The sequence below is a fragment of the Colias philodice genome, chromosome 10 (genome assembly GCF_061535455.1).
Source record: "Colias philodice isolate Cphi_HAF_F1 chromosome 10, ilColPhil1 Martin Lab GWU primary, whole genome shotgun sequence".
NCBI lineage: Eukaryota > Metazoa > Arthropoda > Insecta > Lepidoptera > Pieridae > Colias > Colias philodice.
Window position 1 is genome coordinate 4,797,226 of NC_143095.1, and position 25,201 is coordinate 4,822,426.

At 31.9% G+C, this 25,201-nt stretch overlaps 2 protein-coding genes and 1 pseudogene across 2 annotated transcripts in view; 2 read left to right on the forward strand and 1 right to left on the reverse strand.

The window, feature by feature from the left end:
- Positions 1–25,201, forward strand: part of LOC149485143 (coiled-coil domain-containing protein 12) — a 480,484-nt gene that overhangs the window by 452,992 nt on the left and 2,291 nt on the right. The window lies entirely within an intron of this gene.
- On the reverse strand, positions 1,721–3,096 carry LOC149485165 (retinol dehydrogenase 13 pseudogene; annotated as a pseudogene).
- On the forward strand, positions 11,228–11,701 carry LOC149485166 (uncharacterized). The gene has a single exon (XM_089700335.1). The coding sequence runs from the start codon at positions 11,228–11,230 to the stop codon at positions 11,699–11,701; it is 474 nt and encodes a 157-aa protein (XP_089556461.1).

Genomic DNA, 25,201 nt, shown 5'->3' on the forward strand with positions numbered 1-25,201 from the left:
ATTTTCAAAACTTTGATTATAGGAGGTTAGTGCCATGGCCGCTTTTAACTGGCACTTACTTTATAGGTGTTTTTTTTACTTTAACATTTCAATAAAATCGATTTGCAAAACAAAACTAGTAGGTAGATTATTAATTAATTATGTCTGCAGAAAACACATACTGACGCATAATACGTAGGTAGGTATTACATGAGTACCTACTGTAGGATAACTTCCATATTTGCCTCATTAGGGTTTTTTTTGTTACGCATTAATAGGAAAATGTATCGAAAGGAAAAAATAATTGCGGTGTACTGATACGTCATCATAATAATTCTAACACGCTGAACATTGATTTAATCAAACAATTATATCGATTACAATGATTAATCAGCAGACCACCACACGATAAAAAACAATTCAAATCATGTTAATTTTGGTTTCATATTAAAATTTTCAGGTGAAAACTTATCTCTAGAACATTCTAGCTCTTATACCTACTACAAGATACCACATTCTTGTATGAATCTTGCATTATTGTTATTGGTTTGGTCCTCGACGGCTGCACGATTTAATAGCTAAGAGAAATGTATAGTGAGAAAGAACATTTTTGTAATATTTTCACGCTTGAATGATGTTGCCATGCATATAACGCTCGTGTAAACTGTTAATAATGATAAGTCGATTGCAATAACATTATAAAGCTATATATCGCTTTTCAAATAATATAATACATTCTGAGCATGTAACGGATGACGCACATTGAAGTATTTATCCGTACAACGGAACACAAAATTAAATTGGACAAAATTAAAATTAAAAAGACCGATAACGTTGCTCTCTAATTTACTTTTGTTAACGTTGCCATAGTTTTCGTGTAAAAGGATTAATTCAAAATTGCTCATATAATTTTATAAAAAACCTTTAGAATTAAGTATATTTATTAATTTTTATGTTTCTTATGGTGTTATTTTGAAAGTAACATCAGACTTCTTTGATTTATCAGTCTAGTGAACAATAGGAAATGAATAACAAAAAAGTTCAAGAAACAACAATAAGGAAATATTTTGATCTAGAAGCGTAGAGTGATGAATGGGTGATACAACATGTGGTAGTAAAACATTATTGGGTCGAGGCCAATAAGGAAAATATATGTGTGTAAAGTAAGAAAAAGACGAACATATATAGCTACTATATTATATTATCATACTATATTAAAATATTTTTTTCATTTCATATGTCCCCAATTTTAGGAAATTATATTTTCTTTATTAAATATATCTCCAATATTATTATAGAGCTGAAATTGTAACAGAAAATTATTATAAAGGTCATACGTTGTCATCGGATCTGTCTGTGTCTTAAATAATATCGTTTGTAAAAGAACATAATTATTAGGTATCATGTTGTTTAATGTTTATATATCCAAATAACCTATTTTTCTACATGAAATAGAAGAACATCTACATAATGTAATATTATTATAATATATAACTAATTCTCCAAAATAATAAGTTGTACTTAATGTACGAAATTCTAGGAATTTTTGTTTTTTCGCTATCTCGATATTTCCAGTGTTTCTTTGTTTTCATCATATCGTATCATTATATTATTACTAACTTATCATGAATAAATTAATATGTGTTATTAAAATAGGTATTACATTAATTATTATACTCAAAATAGCATCATAAGATCCTGTGTCATAAATATTCAGAAAACAATAAATAAAACAAAAAAATGTAAATTAATCGTTTTGTTCCAATTCATTTTTAATAAATCTACTTAAATACTTAATTAACAAAATATGTAAAATATCTGTCATGAATATTTAACAATATTATAATATACATGAGCAATAAAAATATAGGTAAGTAGGTATACTTTAAAAAAATTAACAAGTTTCAAAAATTTATCACATTACTTTACTTATCATCTACATAAAATTTGACTAATTTTTCGGATTCCACCCACAACCGTTTTGCTATGTCAGCGTCTTGCGACAAGCGTGATGGAATCTTCTTACGACAGTCACTGAAATAGCAACCACTCACGTCTTTCACTTCTGGTGACACGGCCAAGTATATCGACGTCTGTGCCGCTTCCCAAGGGCTTTGGTACACGAAATCAAGACCTATTTTTATTATACCACGTATAATTTTACTATTAATGTTCCTAAATATATTCGTCGCACACACACCAGGATGCAACGCATTTGCAGTCACTCCACTTCCCTTTAACCTACGGCTCAATTCCAATGCCATCAGATTAAGGTACAGCTTACTATTCGCATACACCAAGTAATCACTCCAATATTTTTCCATATTCAAATTTTCAAAGTCCATTTCTGCATATTTGTGAATGAACGATGATAAATTAATGATTCGACTAGGTGCAGAAGCTTTGAGCAATGGCAACAAAAGACAGGTTAATAAAAATGGTCCGAAATAATTCACTTGCATTCCTATGTGATTCCCGTCTTCCGTCTTGTAATTACCGAGGCCACCTGCGCCGGCATTATTAATGAGGACATCTAACCTGCTCTCTGTTTTGTATATTTTTTCACAAAAATCCCGAACTGATCGCAGTGATGCTAAATCCAAATGTCTATAAACAACTTCTATATTGCCCGTCGCTTTAATGATTTCATCTTTGGCTGCTGTGCCTCGCCGGATACTGCGACAAGCGATAATGACCCTTGCACCGCGCTCCGCTAAGTTCTTAGCGGTTTCGAATCCGATACCGCTGTTCCCACCTGTTATTATCACAACTTTCCCCACCATATGAGCACTCGAATGACATATTGCGTGCGTGAACTTTTGATAGATCTTCAGAAGTAACACAATAAACACTGTCAGAACTATGACCGCAATAAAAATCATTTTATTGCAGTTGATATTTTATTGCGTTGACACCATTACCACGAATAGGTATGATTTACAATCATTCATCTAGGAGGTCACTGAAGCATGTGAACGGTGCGATAGATAAGTCTGTTTCTTTTTGCCTCGTGATAAGAAAGTATGGTTTATCTGTACATGCCGTTTCACAACCGAGAGTACCCGACCGTCTCTACGGTATGTTATTCTGTACTAAATATATTATAGACGTGCGTACGCGTCGCGACGTGGTCTTAACAACCGTTACGTAAGCAATAAACTGTCATTGAATCAAGTACCGCTATAAATATGTCACCTTGAATAACAAAAGTATATTTTATTTTCTTATTGAACTCTCTTGAATTACCTTATTAACACTTATTTTCGGCGAAAATTGTTTCATTCACAATGCAATGAAATAGGTGCCTATGCACGTGCCACGTATGTATATATTCCAATACTCGTTCATGATCTCTTGTCAGAAATATTACTATTTAATAATCTCTGGTCTAAATTGAGTATTTGAATAAAAAAAAAATATTGATTTTTTTTATGTATTTTGAAACTTTATTATTAATAATATTGATATTTAATACAAATAACTTCAAAAAAAATTTTTTCCGTTAATAATTATAAGCAATTAAAAATTGATGAAATTTGAATTAGAATCACGTGACTACAAACGCGCCATGACTGGTCACCAAAGTTGTGACGTCATAATGTTATAGCTATGTATTAACTGCAGTACATAGCGTTTACGGCTATTACACGTGACTAGACAATAATATTGAAAGTTTATTGCTAAAATACGATTTGTTAGTTGGTTCCGAATTAGTTAGTTAGTTACGAAAAAAATAAGAATCATCAAGAATAGATGTTGATATATTTATGATCACCGATTTTTGTCAGGAGTTGCCTTTGTAGTATTCGTACATAATGGTACAAAACGATAACTTTTGAGGTTCGCCATTTTTAATATAAATTTAAGTAATATAATTAACAATTAATATATTCAATATGTAATTTAATAATGACAACAAAATTAAATAGATCAAAACACTGTATTAACACGCTTTTATTAGCTTCACCTGTATGTTTGTATGTAACAGAATCCTTTCGAAGTTTCGACTCGATTTTGACCCACTTAAAACCGACGGATTTTGTTCAAATTTTGAACACTTATCAAGGTCCGATGACAATACAATAATATCATAAATTTATCCTGATAAGGATCGCCAGGATCAGCTTAAAACATATGTTTGTATGTAACCAATTCTCCTTTCGATTCGATTTAGACCCACTATAAACCGACGGATTTAATTTAAATTTTGTATACTTATAAAAACCCGGTAACAATACAATAATTTCATAAATTTACCTTATTATCCTGTTAAGTATTTCAAACTATATTTATTGTTCTATCAACTGCAATGAGTGAAAATTAACATTATGACGTCACACGCGCTTGGGTGACGCTTCGGGAGTTGCCGGCGTGTCTTCGGTACTGGATTCAAAGACTAATTTTTATTTTGAAATAACTTTTGAATTATTGCAAAAAAATAAAAATAAAAACAGTTTTGCTATAAAACTAATATATAATCTTTCCATTTATCACAAAAAAATTTTTAATTCAAATACTCAATTATATTAATTCAATCCAAGTAAAGCCGATTATATTAAAAAATTGAATGATTTGGTGAATAATTGAACTATTTTTTATTTATTTTACACATTGATGTAAAAATACATAAATATGTCATAGATAAACAAAAGGTTTTTAACTGCAACGGGGAGAGCCGTTTGAACAGTCATGACACACGAAGCCTCTGAAAAATCAATGTAGTAATATATTTTTATTGAAGCTCCCGTATTCGAGTTTTCACCATAAATCTTATATATAAAAATGAATCGCAAAATGTGTTGGTAAGCGCATAACTCGAGAACGGCTGAACCGATTTCGATAATTCTTTTTTTATTATATTCCTTGAAGTACGAGGATGGTTTTTATGTAGAGAAAACGTAAATATGTACCACGGGCGAAGCCGGGGCGGACCGCTAGTTCTATATAAACAAAAGTTTTATGGTTTCTATTTCAATCATATTTGAACATAAATGTATGTTTGAAGATAGCGTTTATGAATTCAGATAAATCTTAGAATCTTAACTGAAGAACGGATATTACGGTCCGTCTCTTTTAACTGTTTGTATAGATACTTAGTTCGAGTAGTGCCTGTTGTTGGTCCAAAACGAGTCTCGTTGCAAACAGCAATATTAAAGCGATTCAATTTCACGAGTTCATTACTGTAGAGATAGAATAAGAAACGATACCTAGCCGTATAACTATTAAGTAATCTGTGGCTGTATCCGTATGTATATTGGAAAGTGTAGAGGTGATTAATTTGCAGAAGGAACAACAGCCGTATTTTTTTTTAACCCTACAGTAGTCGCATATCTAAAAGTGACGTGTGAGGTCGCGTGGTTTACAAGGGTATACCATTTTTAAAACAAGAAAAAGTACACAAATAAATTAAAAAGTCTGTTTATTTATTTATAAATCTTCATTACTATATATTTTCTATTTAAAATAATCAACGAAACATACAAACGTATCTTTTATGATTAGAAAAAACAACTGCAACAAAAAATACCTCTTTTTCTGTCATAATATAACATAATTCATATTATAAAAAAAAATACATACATAAAAAACCTAGTCTAATCAGTATTTTGCAAACAAAATAAGCATACAATTTCAAAATGGTCAGAACATATAAACTTTTTGTACGTACTGCACACCTTTCGTGTGTTTCAATTACGGGCTCTAACGCAGTCATGGTACCGACCAAAATAATTTCTTCGAATTGGTCCTGCTGTCGATGGCCAGGAAAAAAGAGGCAAATGCATGGCATTTTCATGGCACTTGCATGGCACTTTCATGGCACTTGCATAGCACTTGCATGGCATTTGTGGATGCGCAATGGCGCAACCTGATGAGGTGTGCCAGGGGTTTCATCCAAGCCAGCGCCGTCCATGAGGAAATCACGACGTTGAATAGATTCAAAGTTTTTATTTGGTGAATGTATGCATAGCGCATTGAAGGCACTGGGTAGATCAGATAATAGAACACATTTACAAGCCGGTTTCCGGTTTCAATTTATCGGAAGCTCGGAGCTCGGAGCTCCTGTTGCACAACCATGCGCACCCGACTCTCTGCGCTGCACTAACCGCATGCGGCAATTATTCAACTTAGAGTACACGAAGGATGAATTAATAACTGGAGCTATTAGATTTTTAGAAATTTGCAATTTCCTATCACTGGATTACACGTGTAGACCACGCGACTACTGTAGGGTTAATAGGCATAACACGATATAAAATTTAAAAAATTAAATTAAATTAAATTTATTTATTTATTTTTTCTCATCACAAATGCACAATATTATTTATTAAGGTTTTTTTTACTTAGTTATAATTATTATATGCAGAGTTGCAAAGTATTTCCATAAAGCTAATAATATATTAAAGCAAAAGTGGTTATATTTAGCTTAATTTTTTCAAAATTAAGCTAAATATAACCACTGAATGAATATTTTTTTCAACATGTGAAAAAAAGTCAAGGACGTGTTGTCTCTACCTTTAAACATTACATTTTCATATGTTTCAATAAATATAATAAAATACATATACAAGCTAAATATAACCACTGAATGAATATTTTTTTCAACATGTGAAAAAAAGTCAAGGACGTGTTGTCTCTACCTTTAAACATTACATTTTCATATGTTTCAATAAATATAATAAAATACATATACAAGCTAAATATAATAACCACTGAATGAATATTTTTTTCAACATGTGAAAAAAAGTCAAGGACGTGTTGTCTCTACCTTTAAACATTACATTTTCATATGTTTCAATAAATATAATAAAATACATATACAAGTATAATAATTAATCTTTTGACTTGACTTTTAATTAATAAACTTTGACTCGCCATAATATTCGATTTGGTTAATCCTTGATCCTGAATATATTTTATGCCATAATATACTACTTAATACTACTGGAAAAATATTATTTGTTTAACAGTATGTTGTATCTATTAACACGATGACAACAGCTTCAAAACATTATCAAGGTATTAATAAAGTTTATTCGTATCTCTTAATAGAACTAATACCTTAGCTATATGTAGGTACGTTGACAAATTGGCGCATGCATTAAACTTGTACACTGAAGATATCTGTCCTTAATGACGATATTAACGTAGCGTAGAGAGCAAATCAATACTTAAATATCGCAGCCATTTAGCTAAATTAAACATTTAATACTGGCCTGGTATATATTTGCCGTTGAGTCATTAATTAATCAAATAGTTAGCCACTTTTCTGCCTAAACACATGCCAAAACATTGGATATTCGGGTTTGCTTTGAGCGGCCACCTGAATGTTACATTTGTTAATTGTAATTATTATTATTAATGGATCTCACTGTTTATATTTGCGAATGTCATAATGGTAATTAAATTAATTACTAGGATTTTGATAACCCTGAGTATACAGGTTTAAGTATTAATTGAAAATATGTAGGTATATTGTATGAAGAATTGTCTCACTTCCGCTCAAAAATCGTGTTTCTCAAAATTACCGAGTGCTAAAGCTGCTCTATTGCTTACTGTCCTCCAATACATATAATCATTTTATTTCACACCTAGAGATAGATATATAAATACATGTTTTCATAATATGTATGATATAAAATGCATTTTCGTTACAAAATAATGAAGCACCTACAAAACCATGCACGTGTCCAGATTAGATAATATTAGTTAGGTATGTAGAATAAAAAAAATCATAGATTTTAGCTAATATGCTTTTGTAGCGATTCAGAAAATGTTCTTTTATACATTTGCAATACCGTCCTCCCAGTGAAATTGCTCCGATATTCAGACTGCCAAAATTATAAGGATACCGATTTGCCATTTGGCTACGAAACCCGAATAAATCATTATATTATGTCGTTCTTTAACATCGCTTTAATAAAACCTATGAAAATTTCTCAAATTAACGGACAATTTAAAGATCTTGAATAATTGTAGTGTCGGTATATTAAACCTCATTAGGTGCGAGATAAAATCGAGCAACTAGATAGCTGCAAACGAGTGGAGCACGTTTTACGACCTTGTTAAGTCTTACAATTGTTGAACTTGGCGCCCGCGGCTTCACCCTACCATTACTGACTTAGGAAGTCTTTCATTAAGCTTAAGATTAGATGCTTTTAATTTTATATGTAAAGACTGTAACCTTCCAGACCTCATGGTGTAATTATGAATTAGGGTGTTCAACTTGATCAAAGTTTTTATTACTTATTTGTTTTAGGGGTGTTTAAGTAGAGTCAGTTTATCTAATGATTTCAGTAATTGTACTTTGGATAAAACAAATACATATCGCATTGTATGTTACACGTGGTATACAAATGTGTGTAATTACTATAATTTATTATAGCATATTATATGAATTGTATCAATTCACAAGCTTGTTTTTAATAAGTAGATGTAGGTAGATAGATCTACGTCATATTAGAGACAGTATTTTACACCAGCTCACCGGCTACAATTCTATAAGGCAAAAGTCTGGCCTCATATGGAATATTGTTCTTATCTCTGGGCTGGAGCACCACATATCAACCACTTTCCTTTGACCGCCGTCACCGTTGAGCCACTCGAGTCGTCCTCAAACCCGAGCCAAGCGATCAGCTCGAGCCATTAGCATTGCGGCGTAATTTTGCGTCTCCGTACGAATTCAACCAATTGTAAAGGGTTTCGAAGAACTCTTTGACTTTATACCAGCAGCCAAATTCGACCATCACACTACTCGGTAAGATGCAACACCTAGATGAGTGGTCTTGAGCAACCGTGCACTTTTCATGGCATTTTCTGCCCATGACTACTAAATTGCGGAACAGTTTTCCATTTAATCAGTTATGCCATTTGCCTATGATTCGAATCGCAATGTTTTTTATTACGATTTAACAATGATTTGATGATTGCAGTGATCACTTATCGTTATCACCAAGTATCTCGCTGGCTCGTTTGATGGTATAAAAAATTATATCAACTGAAATTTAACCTTTTTATTTTTAACCTGTTACTAATGAAAGAAATAATTCGTTTGTACAACTTTTACATGCGAAAGAACAGATTAATTAATATTTATAGCGCCTACAGAAAAAGATGAGCAACAAATGCTGTATCACAAAGTTCCCCAACTATTTATTAGGAGAAAGTATTTGTACCATATTGCTTTTATAAAATAACACGAATAATTTAACAGTATGAAAGTGATGACGTCATTATAGACCAATATTCACTTCTGTTTCGAAAATTCTACATAGATACTTATTCTCTATAAAAAAAACGGATCATAAGCTCTTTTGTGGTAACCATAAGTCTACTAACGTTTCTTGATCTTGAAAAAGCAAAAGATGGTTTAGAAGGTATTTATTTTTTATTATTAAACATATTCATTTGAAACAAAATAACGGTGAACCTAATATTTTTCAAATATGTATTGTTAATATTTTTCTTATCTTACACGTGTCTGATGATTATACAATTTAAATAATATTGAAACCCAAATTATTTATTTTCAAATGCGCATGAATAAATATTCATAACACATTCATAGGTACAGAAAAAGTTAAGTCTATTCTCTCCAATCTGCTCTATCAATTAACTTTCTTCGAAATATCGCAATACATTACAACAATGCTCTCTTATTTAAAAAAAAAGATATGTACCTACTTACTATTACGTAAACAAACAGGCATAGAATAATTTTAAGCAAACTACTCATTCTATAACTTCTGTACAAATAAGTTAATTGACAAACTGATGCGGGTTCAGCACTCTTAAAAGGTAAAGGTTTCCTAAAAGTTTAAGTGGAGTCCCATATTTCATGAGTTAAGGACAGCCGCGGCTCTCTACAAACAAATAATATTAATTAAGTGTTTTTTAACATCAACAGCCTCTTCAATGAAGCGTGGGCGTAGAACCAAAGAATTCCTTGATAAAGGATCAACCTACTTTGCAATTACATACGTAGGTATACTAAAAAATACATGCTACGATGTAAGAACTTTTCGGTGCTTTTGGTAGCGGTTGAAAACATCTCCGTCTGGCATTGCTCAGAAGACTGATGACCATACTTGCCTGTACGAAAAACGGGACTTTACTTTTTAATAAACTATCAATCTCACTCAAAATTACTGCATTTTGAAAGTTAATATACAAGCGTATATTAACTGTTAGTTCACAAAGATGATAATTATCTAAAAAAAATGTAGGTATTTACCTACTTAATTTTCATATTTTTTTGTAAGTTAAAATATTTCTTAAAAATTATTTTTATTTCAACATAGTTGGATAAAATATAAGACATGTTGTTGGCTCACATCAACGTCCCAACTTACAAGAAGTTCAAAAGTTATGGATGAAATATCAACAAAACTTATACAAATACTTTTGCAGGCAGTTTTGATAAAATTGAATGTAGCCGAGTTACAGGATGCAAAACTATAAGTCAAGGATGATTTGCTATGCTTTTTCAACTTTTTTGTAGAGTTCCGTAACAAAATTACCTATACTACAGTTATGGAATCATTTCGGTCCATTGCTCTGGTTAAATGTCTGTCCGATCCCAAAGCCCTTTGATATATCAAACGGACAGAGATTTCCAATATAAATTAAATGAATCTCTTGAAACTTAAAATTAAACTATAAATTATATCAACATAATATTTAAAGATAAATATTACATGGATAACAATAATTATCATTGATAATAATAATGATTGGTTTGATTATCTAATTTCGTATTACCATTCTGTAAACTTAGTTAATAAGTACCTACTCAATAATCTTTATAATTAATTAAAATTTAGTTACCTAGATAATACGGCCTTCCCACTAATGTAAACGATTTTACATCAAAAGTACATAAACATAATTTTAATTTGTCGTGATGAGCATTTTTATCATAAAATAGTTAATTTCAATGGTATTTTGCGATTATTCTATACCTACCGACTATTGTTTTGTTTCTAAGACATTAGATATACTCATCAATATAAGTATGTATTAGTAATATAGATCCTGTTTAAATCTTGACTGTAACTTTAACTATTCACGATGCTCGTAAACAAAGAAAGTAAACTATTTGCAGAACAAACCTTTTTGTGTTAAAATATTGATTTTTTTAACTGGCTGCATTCGATTCTTTCAAGTCAGTTGCCGGAGAAACTTCGGCGCTCTGTCGTGGGAAGTGTCAAAAACTTAAAATAAATTTTCCGTTTTTAATTCATTATCCGCCATGAATCGAATGGAAGACAGTGTTTTATCGCCTTCATATTTCTGGAATTGTCTTACACTAAAAGAGGAATGTCCATTCTTCTCGAGAAGCGATCCAACGTTGTTCTACTTTGCAGTTGGTTTGGCCGGACTGTATGCTGCATTATTATTAACGATCCTTATTGACTTAAAGTTCTATTGGAGCGTGGATAATTTGCAGTATCAAGTGGATTATTACGTTAACTTTATAAAGAAGAAAATAAATAATATTCAAATCAACCAACGAAGGCTTGTGAGTACACAGGAACGGACGGACAAGCAGTTAAAACGAAGCGAGCAGTGTAATAAAATAGTGAACGTTCTCCGAGGGACACTCGCAAGCAACCCCGAAGAAATATCACCCGCTGCACAAATAAACGAAGAGAGTAAAACTGTTCCTTCAGAGCCTTACAGTAAATGTTTTGAAATTAACAACATTATAGACTTTATGCAATAAAAAGTGTCTAGACTATATAAATACGTTCTAAAAATAGTAAAATCGTTAACAGTATGCACAGAATAAGTAAATAAAGTTTCATTACAATTCATTCAAAATATAGAAAAATATTTTGATATGTGTACTTTTCATTCAATAGTGAAGTCCCATGTCCCCAAGTGGGGTAAGGGGCAGATGCATCTGTTTCACTGATCGATTTTCTTTAGGGACAAGTAGGTGATCAGCCTTCTGTGTCCTACCAGACCGAGACATTTTTTTTTCTTCGTCTCCGCCGGGAATCGAACCCAGGACCCCTCGGTGTTACGCTCACGCGTCAACCACTGTACCAAGGAGGCGGTCAAATTATTTCATTCAATACGTTGAAGTTTTTCATTCAATACGTCTTGTTAATTCATAACATTTCATTTAATTAGGTAAGTATCTAGTTTAGGACCTACTAATGAAGGACCATGCAAAATTTTAATGGTAATTAAATAGGTACTAGGCAAATCGAATATGCAAAAAATATGATAAAAAAGACCTGATTCATGTAAAAAAACTGATTTCACTCGGATAAGCACGATGTTACCGCAGAACGATATTAAATGTCAGTTACTATGTTGAGTGAAGTATGCAGAAAGTTAAACGAATTCTAGGACAGGAAGAGGCGCCGGTTAAAGTTAAGCAATTAAGAAGAGTCTAAGCGGCGAGATTGCATGAAACCAACTTCTTGTTTTCCATTCCGAAAACTATCTTCATTACACTGACAGTGTACGCGTACGAGATGCAATGTTTTCCAACGTTGCATATCAACCCAAAACTACTTTAAGTTTCAAGTCTACACGTTTGTCAACATGGTACAACTCCAAACATGCACATGTGCTACACTTTTGCGTATTTACACAAATATACAAGAGCCAATTCTTATTTTCGTAACACCAGAACTATAACTCTATTTTTTTTAATCTGTCTTGTAGGTACATCTTGAATTCTTAGTGATTTCTTTTTTTAACTTAATTATTTTAATTGCCCTCGAGATATAAAAATACGTCATTATAGGCACTTGGTAGCTATCAAACTGTTTACTTAAATTGCCTTGTTCAAATACGAGATTCATATATTAAATCAGTCTGTTTGTAACATTTCTTTATTTCCTCATTGGCTTTTATAGAAACGTTACCATAGAAATTGCGAAGAAAATATTTCAGAGAGTCATTACAACATCAATGAAACTTGATGGCGTCTAACGCAATCTTATTTGTGACACAATTTCTTTGGAAAATAGAGTATGGTATTGGACGTAACCTCCTTTTAAAACAGTTTCTGCTCTAAAACTCAAGTTAAGATTTACGAATAATTGAACTTTAAGAAAAAATAGACTTAAAATCACATAAAATAGAGCCTCTATTGACAAACTGTCGTTAAATTATTTATCAATATTGTGTTAAAGAATAAAATAAAAATATGTAGGTATATGTGAGTAACTAAAGGTACTTTAAATATAATATTTTAGCCGGAAAATTCACGTTAAAAGTAATATATTGGGGTTAGAGTTCTTGTGAGATGACGACCTCATTTGTTAGTGGACGTTAGGCGCCCAGCAGTTGGACGCGATCCAACCGCTTCCGACCAGATTAACTTTTTATTCAATCCGAACGCCACTTAGGATACGAGTTATTTAATTTAGTAAAACAACATTTTTTTTCATCAAATTTATTTCACACAATCACACACTTTCGTACGTCCCTTATATATACTTATCTGTTAATTTTATCCAAAGCTTTAGTTTTAACTTACACACGATTCACTTAATTACTAGGTATTTACATTTACAATTATTTCATCGGTGTTCCGGTAACAATTTAGCGGCCTTAATGACGGCATAACAAGAACAATACAAACAGTTAAAACGAAAACTTAACATAAAACTAACAAACACAGCCTTGTAACTTAAAACAATTAAACATCCAAATAAAAACAACTATGAATCAACACTTACAAATTATATAACATTAACGAACGTGGTAACAAACGATCAAAGCGATTGGTAACGATGTAACAATGGTACCGTAATGACCATTTTCGCCCCGGAGAGGATATTGATAAACTTTATAAAGTAAATGTTAAAACATTATGGTTAAATTTGCTGAGTGTATACAGTGCGGCGCTTGTATGAAACAATTTAATTAAGGTCGCATTATCTCGGCAATTTTATGGAAATATAGCTGCACATGACTGTATTAAAATTAAATAAGCTACTGATATAGCTTCACCATAATTTTGAGGGCGAAAATGATCACTAAGTTGAGTCAACAAACATTCAGAAATTATTATCGTAAGTAATAAGGGCATTTTGGTAAGCTTTAATATAAACTATACGTACTACTATGGGTACTGGTACATAGCAACTAAAGCATGATACCAAGTTTTCTTAGATTATTACAAGTACGATAATTGCATTTTTTAAAGATTAATTATTCATGAAAAACCTTTAAAGAAGGCAATTTTTTTAAAAGAATGCAGGCACTTTTTGGTTTAAGGCACTTTGTGACTGTGTTCTTAACAACGCATGGTTTAAAGTCTAGAAATTATTACCTTTGAAGGTACAAAGAGATGCTTTTGAACAATTTCTGAGAAATTTTAAACAATTTTTCAAATTAAAAACATGAAACGTAACGAAGAGAAACAGTAAAATCAACAAACGAAACCGGGTTATTTACCAACACAAAATTAACACTTAGTGGATCATAAATTAACATCACTTAAATCATTGCAAAATACAAAATGAAATAACCGCCAAATTAACAAAATTAACTGAACTGCAAATGTAACAAAATATCAACAGAACTTAATTTAGAAATTGATGGTAAACAGGTAATTGTATCCCAAACTGATTAAATGAAAGTTTCAACCTATTAAAGGTCTGAAAATCACAAACGTAATCGTAACAAAAAATTAACAAAAACTCCCAAACAAAAATTCAACATTCTTACAAATTAAAAAGATTGTCTTTCACATTTTCGTAATCGAGAATTAATAGTAACAAAAAATATAACAATTTTTTTGTTGTTGTCTTGTTTTGAGTAGCTTTACTATGAGTTATTTAAAAACCGAATAAACATAACGTAAATTAGAATTTGGAAACAAAATATTCCAAAAAACCTGAAATTGTTATTCAAACGTTAAAACTGGTGGCAATTTAATCCGAACATATTTAACAGAGCAAAACAGAAAAAAATGAACCAAACAAAAATTCAACTATTTACGCAATGATTAATATTACTATCGTTTTCATCGCATTATAAACAATTATTAACGTCAAACTTAACGAAGTGGTTTTGAAACTAAAACAAAAACTCAACGGACTTTAATGTTTAAACATAACCGCAAACTAAAAGCTAAAAACATTTTATTTTTAATCAAACGATAACAGTAATCAGACCAGCTGATTGTAATAACTGATTTTGAGATAACATTATAACTTCACTAATTAAAGATATTTTTGAGAAATATGCAAACGAAACAACATTTAAACGTTTATCAACAAAAGTTAAGACAGTAGGTAAGGCAAGTAGTTGGTCAAAAACAATGAGTAATAAGTAAACGAAGAAAACTTAACAAAAACTCAATCATTCAAAAAGAAGCAGTAGTTAACAATGATTAACGGTTTTTAACAACAATAGCAACAATTGAACTGAGAACAAGCGTAACAAGTTAAACTTAACATGAAACTTTAACGCGACAACAAACAAGACCGTGCATTAAGGCGGGAGAAACCATACTCTATACATTTTACTTATTTACAACTTTGGAACCGAATTACGTTAATGTTCATTCCTAAGACCTATTATACTACGCTAAAGAATTGATAAAATGAAATTAAAATTAATTGATCACACAATATCAGTACTAAACCTACACTATCTTTGGGATTTTAGAAATCAAATCAAATCGACTGCGTCATTTTTCAGTAAATGATCCACTTTTTGTACTCAAACGTACCTTTTTGATGAGAATCGATGATTGGGAATCGATGTTGATGATATCAATGTTGAGAAATATCTCTGAATCGTCGAATGATATCAATGTATTGGTGTCCAGCCTGTAACAAAAATTACCAAAATAAATATCTATACCATAGAAATCTAAATAACAAGACACATAGAAGGGCTATAATGTCATAATTCGTATGAAAACCGCTGTCGCCAAAATCAACACATTCAAACCGAAAGCTAAACAGTACACACAAGTAAACTATGCCTTTTATTGGACAGCTTGATTTTAGTGAAAACTAACTATGTATCTATTAAATTAAGCTTTTGAATATGTATCCTAACGCACGAATTTACGGTTTATTTTAGAATAACATCCCTAAGTAGATGAGACTTTTTGCTCCAATACGAACAAACGTGATAATAAGAATGGTCGACTGTGTCATTCATTGTTATTTCGATTACTATGGTGACACTCGTAATACTTGTAAATATTCTATAATTTTAAGGAAAAACGGCATTATTTCTAAAAAAATATATTTTCCGATGAAATATTATTCCTTTATAAGTATAATTACAACTTGTGGAAGAATTTCCGCAATGGGAATTGCTGAAACACACCATGTATACACTCATACGTCTCCAGAGCAACTGAACAGTGACGAATGCACTGGTGATGTGCAAATCACCTGAGTGGCGACAAGGTCACGCACGCTTACGACTTCTAGTGTCTTGTTATTTAGATTTCTATGATCTATACATATTTAGTCCGGAAAGAAAGTTTGTTTTTCTTTACTTTCCATTTTGATGGAAATGTAAGTTGTCTAGGTACCTACCACAAATATATTCATTAATTGACCTATAAATTATACTAATGGAGAAAAACATGTTCAAAACAATTACCTATATCGTAAGTATTCGAAAAAGTCTTGAATTCCGGAAGAAAACAGACAAACTGGAAAGTGATAAAGTTTACTTACCAATATATATTCTCCAAAGTGTTCCTCGAAACAATCTCCAAATAGACTTACGAAGATGTTTTTCACGAAACGAAATTGCTTTTACTGTTACTAAAACATTGATTAACTTCGCTTTTGCTTCCAACTTTTAATTGACAAACTAGTAATGCGAACTTTGAACGTGATGTTAATATTAAATGCGCACTGTAGCCGGGGACCCGGCGGGTCCCCGGTGTGTTCGGTGCAATCGAAAATTTGGAAGTGATGTTGTTTAGTTTTGACACCCTTATATATGTGTCCCGAAATCCCTCGCAACGCCACCGTGGGAGCGTAAGCGCACGTGGGCTCCTTGCGTAAAAGCACACAATAGCGCACTTTTTCTTTGTTGTATTGATTTCGACCCCTTGAACGTCTTACCTATCTGTATTTACCTGTACTGGGGTGAGTGTTCGCCCGGTGGGAATGCACGTAATCAGGACAGAAATTAAATTATTATAATCGTCGAAATTATACGAGGGACGACCAAGTAACGGAATTTTCTCACGAAAGCCATCCCTTACATTGTTATGTAAATTGATGTTTTAACGTATTCGTTTTTTATGAGTGTATATTTATTTCATATTTATATAGCTTTATATCCCGAGGCGAATATATCGTATAACTAACATTAATAGTCTCAAAACTATGCTACATATTATATAGCAGCCAGCAGGCAGTAGAAAAATTCGATGTAATAAGAAATCTCCAAGATGTTTTTTAATCTTTCTATGTTTACGTTTCACGTTCGCGTACCATACATGAATATAAACACTCTCTACGGCTCAATTTCCTGAGTACATATTTTGGCTTTATTATAAAAACATTGAGGGTCTCAACACTAGGTAGGTATGTGTGCCTGACTCATTAATTTGCGAATGCTCAAAGCTTAACGGTCCTGATTGACTTTCCCCAAGTGCTTTAGGCCTACAAAAGATCTTTTCAACGATAACGTAGAACGTGCTCTGTTTAAAATAATGAGACCTTTAATTTATTAAGAAGGGAACCTGAGATATTTGCTACTTGACCCTTAGTAAAATACATTGTTCTGCGTGAATTCAAGCATCGCAAACATAGTATTGAACTTCCTCTAAATCAAAGGACATTTTACTTGGACAAACTTTTTTCAATAATTCAGGTGAATATCCTTATTATTTTCTATTGTTTATAATAAATAGTGTATTTTATTATAATTAACATATTTTATTTAGTTTCAGACATGTTAATATATTAAAACCTCATATAATTTAATGAAAATTGTAGAGCGATAAAAATAAATTATATTGTAAAGTTCCAGGTGCACTGCATTCTATTTTAAATGAATATATCTCATTTGGAAAACTGAAATGAACCTGCATGCATTTACATTCATTTAATTGTAAAATAGCAAATTTAAATTTGAACATTTCCCGTGGTATTAACAGAGAATAAATTGTAATGATAACACACAATGTTATTTAATTATAGGTATTCGTACATAATTATTTAGTATTTCATCACAATAACATTAAGCTCTGTTAACTGTGTAATGTATATTATTTACACACATAAGTTGATGTAATTCACGTAGAAAATAATTTCAGTATAATTGTTTAACTAGCATGAAGATTTGTGCTCAACCTTTTCCACGTACAATTTTATATTAACTCATCCGCTAATTTGAATTTTCCGTGTCGCAATATTTTTGTGTTATGTAAAGCAAAGCATTGCATAATGTTTTAATTTTGACTAAGAATGCGATACTCTTTTTATTTAAAGTCAAAATAGCCTAGAGCCTCGAAGCCTTTAGGTACATACCTATTTTATAATTTTATATGCTCTATCTACAACAAAATCAAACTAATCTCATAATATTAGACTTTTATCTTAAAAATATGATGTAATACAGAATATATTATATATACAGTGTATGCCCTGAATAAAATGAGGGTTCAATCTTTTAATACCTACAGCAAAGCTATCAACATCTTCGCCCAGCCACCTTCAATCGTTTCAGTTCAGTTCAATGGAAATCCCGACGGGAATTATTTTCGTACAACTCGTTTATAGATAGTCAATTTAATTCTGAAGTAAATTACGTTGCATCCCACAGCTTCCATTCCATGAGAACTAGCGACTTGTCCTGGCCTTTCTCCGGTCGAAAACAATAAAAAGAATATTCAAACAGAAGTAGCTGTAATACGAACATGCTTATATCGAAAACATACTAAATATTTATAAAAAGCCAGTTTTATCCTATAATAATTGACAATCTTAGACAGAAAAACAAAGGTAGCCAGTTTTATCCTATAATAATTGACAATCTTAGACAGAAAAACAAAGGTATTAGTATCTGTATGTGAGTATCTGCACCGATGTTTAGAATTAACGTTCTTAAACTAGAGAGATCAACAATTTTTAATATCGAATGATTGCTTCTCAGAAACGATAACAGAGTTCATATTATTTTGTCCGAGTACCAATTTGCGATCGAAATCGCAAAGGCGATTATCTTCATCGAAATCGAATGAACAGTGACAAATTGCCACATCTGCCTTACCAATGATACTACAAATACATAATATGGGAGTCCTTGAAGCTCTAGGTACTCTTATTTTTTGGGCGTGCAGCTGTAACCTTATTTATTTACTGGATGCTTTAAAAAAACATATTGTATAATATATCGAAAGAAAATTGAGCGTTACATCAGCGAACCTTTCATTGTTCAGAAGGCAGACAAAGCATTGTGGAAATTATTAGCCTACGTTCAATTTTGAAATACACTTTGGGCGTTTGAATTCCATCCTCACAGGAACGCATGTATTCAAAGTAGGACAATTAGCACAATAATTTGTACAGTGCACGACAATCTGGTTGATTGTAACCTTTGTGACGTAAATTTCGTGTGAATGATTTAGTTAAGGGATTATATGGTATGTTTATCATTACATAATATTAAATGATGTAGTGTGCTATGGGATGTTACAATGAATATAATATATTTAGCTGCAGGTCAAATGACGTGGCTAGAAATGTTTATTATTTAGGTATATACATATAAGGGCTTACAGTATTAAGAGACTCATGACTAAACTTTTTCAGTAGAGATGTCCTTGTCTCAATCCTCAGAGAGGACAAATACAAATTTATAACTATCAGTACAGTAAAACTCTGAAAGATTTCTGTAAAAAGTGTTCAAGTAACACGTAGAATGCATTTGAATCGCCTTATTCAAAGAATTAAGACTTCACAAGAAACTTCCATTAACCGTTTCCATTTCCATGGTCAGTAGGTATAGATTGTTCTATCTAATGTGCTTTAGATATTAAGTAGGTGCGCATAAAAAGAAGAAAGTAGTTATTACTATAACGGTAGTATATTTATTGTCACTATAAAAACTCTTCTCGCTGAAAACAACTATAAGACCGAGTTCGTGCTTACACTTAGACTTATCTTCTATAACACAAGTAGGCAGAACAATCTTACTAGTAATAAGCTTCCCTAAAATTAAGCTTATTCTCGTTATTATTTACGATACGTTGTGTAAACACCATACATGAATACTATTTCTTATGTAACATTAAGGCCCTATTGTTAGCATTTAATGCTATGCTTTGCTTCACTTTATCTCTGGATGTAAATTTGTTGAAGCGCCAAAATTATCTTGAAATTTTGACAATGAATGTACTTAAATACTGTTGGTGAATTTCACAGTCCGTATTTTCTTGATAAAACATCGTAGCATATTTTACGAGCACTGTATATTATTCTGTTTTATATAGATTCTACAGTCGGGTAAAAGTAAACCAAATTCATAGATTTATGTCTGTCATTTGTTAGAATTGTAAACCCAGCTACGAAAATAAGGATAAAGATTAATCACTACTGGAATTTACGTTCATGTTTCAACCGCCTTAAGCAAATAGAGCACAGTAAGGCGAAGTCAGTAATTTATTATAAAAACTAAACTATTGTTTGTGTTTAATGTAAGCCTCCTAATTCTAACTTTAAATTCAGAAATGTATTTATGTGACAAAGTTTTAAAATTGAATTAAAGGATTGACTCTACCTGTTATGCATTGGTACTGGTAAGTAAATTTCTTTACTTTATACAACTTTGAAACTAAAATGTAGGCTGCAAGAGAAAAGAAGAAATTGTCTTAAATATTTCAAAGTAATTAGTGTACCAGAATTTGACTACACAGTATAGCTCAATGGAACTACGTATGTATCAATCTTCCAATCAATCCCTTTACAACTGGTACATATACCTACCACATGTATTTCCCAGTTGTTCGCTGTTATCGCTTTCACGTCGAAACTGCTTACTTTCTCAGCCGGATTAAGTGCCTCTCATGTTCCTATAATACTACTGAATCACTCTCATACGATAATTGAATATTATACGAGATTGCAGTTGACGGAAAACTTATAACCTAATGCAGTACCAACTATCAACATAACAACATCAACACAATTAGTACTTTTGTCTGAATAATTTGTACGTACGTACCGTAATGTAAGTAGGTACCTATTAGTCCGGGATACATCGCCCATTTTTGCAAGTGATTACTATCAAGCTAATTTTTTGTGAGTAGCTTTATTTTGATGAGATGCCCAATAATTTCATGTACAAAACTCTCGATTGTGGTAGCTACCAGAGGAAACAAGGATAAAATATTTTGATTTGATGGTTCCCAAATATTAATTACTAACTGAATGTTTTTTTTTGTTCAATCTCAAGATAATTATCTAAATTATTCGAAAAAATATTTGTCCTACAAAATCTATGGTTTGATCAAAGAGTCCCCCTTTCCAATGTGTATCGATAACGAATCGATAACGAAGTCATCATAAATGATTACTAACCAGCTGATTTTTTTATTTTCACTTATTTAATACTTATATAATTCAACAGACATATTGTCCTACAAATTGCGTAATAAATATTTGAGAACCATCACATCAAAAATTTTTATCCTTGTTAACTCTGTTAGCTACCACAATCGAGAGTTTCGTACATGAAATTATTGGTCATCTCATCAAAATAAAGCTACTCACGAAAAATTAGCTTGATAGTAATCACTTGCAAAAATGGGCGATGTATCCCGGACTATATTGGTTTTTATTCATAAATATTCAACTGCAGTGTCATGTTGACTAAAAGTCTTAAATAGACCTCGAAAACTTTATAGTTTATAAAAGTAATGTATAAAATAAATTGTTCGGCTTATATAATGTAAGGATAACACACACAACTATTGAATATAATCCAATGTACAATTAAACTAAGCATAAATATTCGTTCTATGCACAATAACAGTTTACAGTACGCAAACTCAACAGCTGAGTTTGGGGATTAATATTCTGCGCTCAGTTATATCTTGCTGTTAGCTTTAGAAAGCACACGTGCATGCGGAACCCGGGGCTCAATGAGTTTCGTAAGATTTCACCGAGCAAGACGGGAGCGCCACTCCTCAATTATTCACACATACTCCCTTACTGGCCCCGGTTCTTTTCATCAGGCACAAAGGGGGCAACAACGAAAAGATTGCAAAGGACGTACATAATGTATGTAGGTAAGGATATAAGGCGAACTCTTAATATTAAGCGCTAGCGAGGGGCCGGGCCAACTTTATTACGCGATACCGTGAACCGTCACATGCTCACGTCGACAAGGTTATGCGTAATAAAAAGCGCTTGAATTACAATAAATTAGTTATCCTACCATCATAACATGTTTAAATATACATAAAACGCCTTGTTCTCTAAGGGCCGATTTTTCAATGCTTGGATAAAACTTATCCGTCCAATAAAGTATTACACGATAATATTAAAATGTCACGTAAACTGTCAAATACGGGCAATTAGAATACGTTTTTAAAATGGTTGTTTTATACATTATTCGACGAATAAGTTTTATCCAAGCATTGAAAAATCGGCCCTAAGAAGATTTGGGAAATTGGTGCAAGTTATAGTTGCTGTTATGACTGTCCGTTATTAAGTCTACTGAAAGATTCAATCGCTTCCGGTGTTGTAAATTACTATTCCTACAATATAAATTAATGAATGGCATAATACAAGTGAAACATAAATTAAATGGTCTTTACCAGCTCGCATTGTATTTTCAATAAAACTATATTTTTTTAAACAAGTGTAGACATAATATAATAGTATTATAAATTTATTAAGTATAAAGAATAAATACCTATCTCATTTTCACAGCTTCGTTTTCATGAAACGTGGAATGGAAAATAGAATTGTTATTTTTATTTCTTTTTGTCATACCCACTCATAAAATTCATGCTATTCCAATTATTTATTATTTTTTTTTTTCATTTTACACATTATTTTATAAAACCATATTACAGTGATAAATGCATAGATTAAAGAACTATATAATTTTAGAACTTAATTTCATACATGCAGATAATACAGTAAGCAAACAGAAGGCAAACAGCTTCATTCATTAATTCATTTGTAAAATTATTTCACTCTCAAACATTAACGGATGTTGATAAAATGCCTATTTATCCTCGAGGGTAAAATACACGGCTTGTCATCCGCTATCTAAACTTACACGTTTCAAATAACTGCAGTGTTTGCTTTTCATGACCTATATTCAAGTTAGCACAGAAAACTTGGTCTTATTTACTTTTCTTTTGAAAATACTGCATTATACAAAAAAAACAACATTTATCATATGTTTCTTTACGATACGGGTCATTATCAACTATTATCGAAAGTCCTTTCGTTCGTAAAGCGGCACTTGGACGAGATATAACATGGAAGTTTAGTGGGTAATGTCGTGTCGTCATTACGTCATATTTAACCCTCAAGGGGTTCGGTGGGAAACTGTTTATGTAAATCGGGATGAAAATCTTGTTTCCGCTCCCATCTGTTATAGACACTGCGGAATGCGAGGGTTCTTTTCAAAGTTTGAGGACACGATTGAACGTAGGTTTTTTATAGCCGGGTACAGCAATCTTGTTCAGGTGTGCGCGCGAAAATCCGGTAGATCTGAGGTCGCGTACGTTATCCGATTTTATTGCATATTGAAATGTACTATTTTCCTGATATACATATTTCTATTAAAGGGCTACTCTACCTTGTTACATTTTGGAGATACGCTAGCTGGAATAATATTTTGTTTTATGATTTTTTATGCATTCGCCCTATATTATATAAGTAGGGCGAATGTATAGGCTACATATACAATTAAACATGTATAGATCTATTAAATCAGGAATAGGTAGAGTATCCTATGTTTTTTTTTTATTTGAATGTTCACATTTTTTATCAGTGCATTTAGAACAAATATTTAAATAATTTAGTAAAAAAAAATTAGCTGATTATAACATTCAAAACATTTTTTTTTTCTTTTTTGATGAAAGTATGACTACTTTATGTTTTTTTTTTCTAAGAAAGTAGTTCAATGTGCAGAATTTTAATATCAACCTCTTTCTAGCCGCAACGAATAAAACTTGTGAAAGAATCTAAAATATTTAATGCAATATAAGAAATTTAATTTAGCTTATAATGGAACTTATTTTGAACAAAAGTACTACGTAGCAAAAGATTATAAGAGCTATAATTTCAATTCTTATCTCATTTTCGCAAACAGCAATTAAGGCGAGAACGCTTTGCGACAAAGCTGAACGTTTTCATAAGTCGGTCGCTTCCGTTTGTATTTATTATGAATGTAGAGTTTTACAGTGGTTCCGTGAGCCGTCGCCGATACCGTGGGAAGCGGCGGGGCGCGAGGTGAACTTGCAATTTGCCTTTATTCAGCATCTGCCGGCGCCAGACAGCGCAATTGCATGATTTCGGTTCGGCATTACGCTTTGAGAAAAAGTTCTATCGTTAAAGCGTAGCGAAGATTGCTACACTAAGAATACGTTCGGCGTTCTGTTTTATCGTGTTACCATTATTTCGATTTGAATTGCATGCATGCACAGAATAACATAAATTTAAATAAATAGTAAGAATCCACTTTTTTGTTATAAAAATGAATTAGAATAATTCATAACCTTTTTGCAGAATTTCCGAGAAATTTCCGAAAATAGGATTCCACCTTTAATATAAACATATAGAAACGTCCAAAAACATTCTTAAAAATAAATTTCAATATTGATGTCGTTTTTATACAAGAGGGTCAATTTTAGATACCTGCATACCTTGTCTATCATTTGAATTGTTAATAAATATTCGTATCCTGTCGAATTTGGTGTGAATGCGAATGGTGTAAATATAAATGGAATATTAAAAAATGTTGTGTGGTTTTATGAAACCACGGTAAAAGTGAAACTGTTCGAACGGTTCCGAACACTGCTTTGTGTAGCGCATGTCGCGTGACGGTCGGCTGTCGAGTAGGTATACCTACTCGGCAGCCGCGATACACGCGACATGCGCTACACGACCAAAAAGTTTGAGACGATGTAATAAAAGTTTCACTTTAATAAAGGGCCATGTGCCATGGTCCGTGTGCTTTACCTTTAGCGTTTATCGTATTTTAATTTTCTTAATATTCGTGTTGAATTATAATAATATATTGT

Bases quoted from the DNA above. Each gene is read 5' to 3' on its own strand.
- LOC149485166 (XM_089700335.1), top strand. From the start codon at position 11,228: ATGAATCGAATGGAAGACAGTGTTTTATCGCCTTCATATTTCTGGAAT.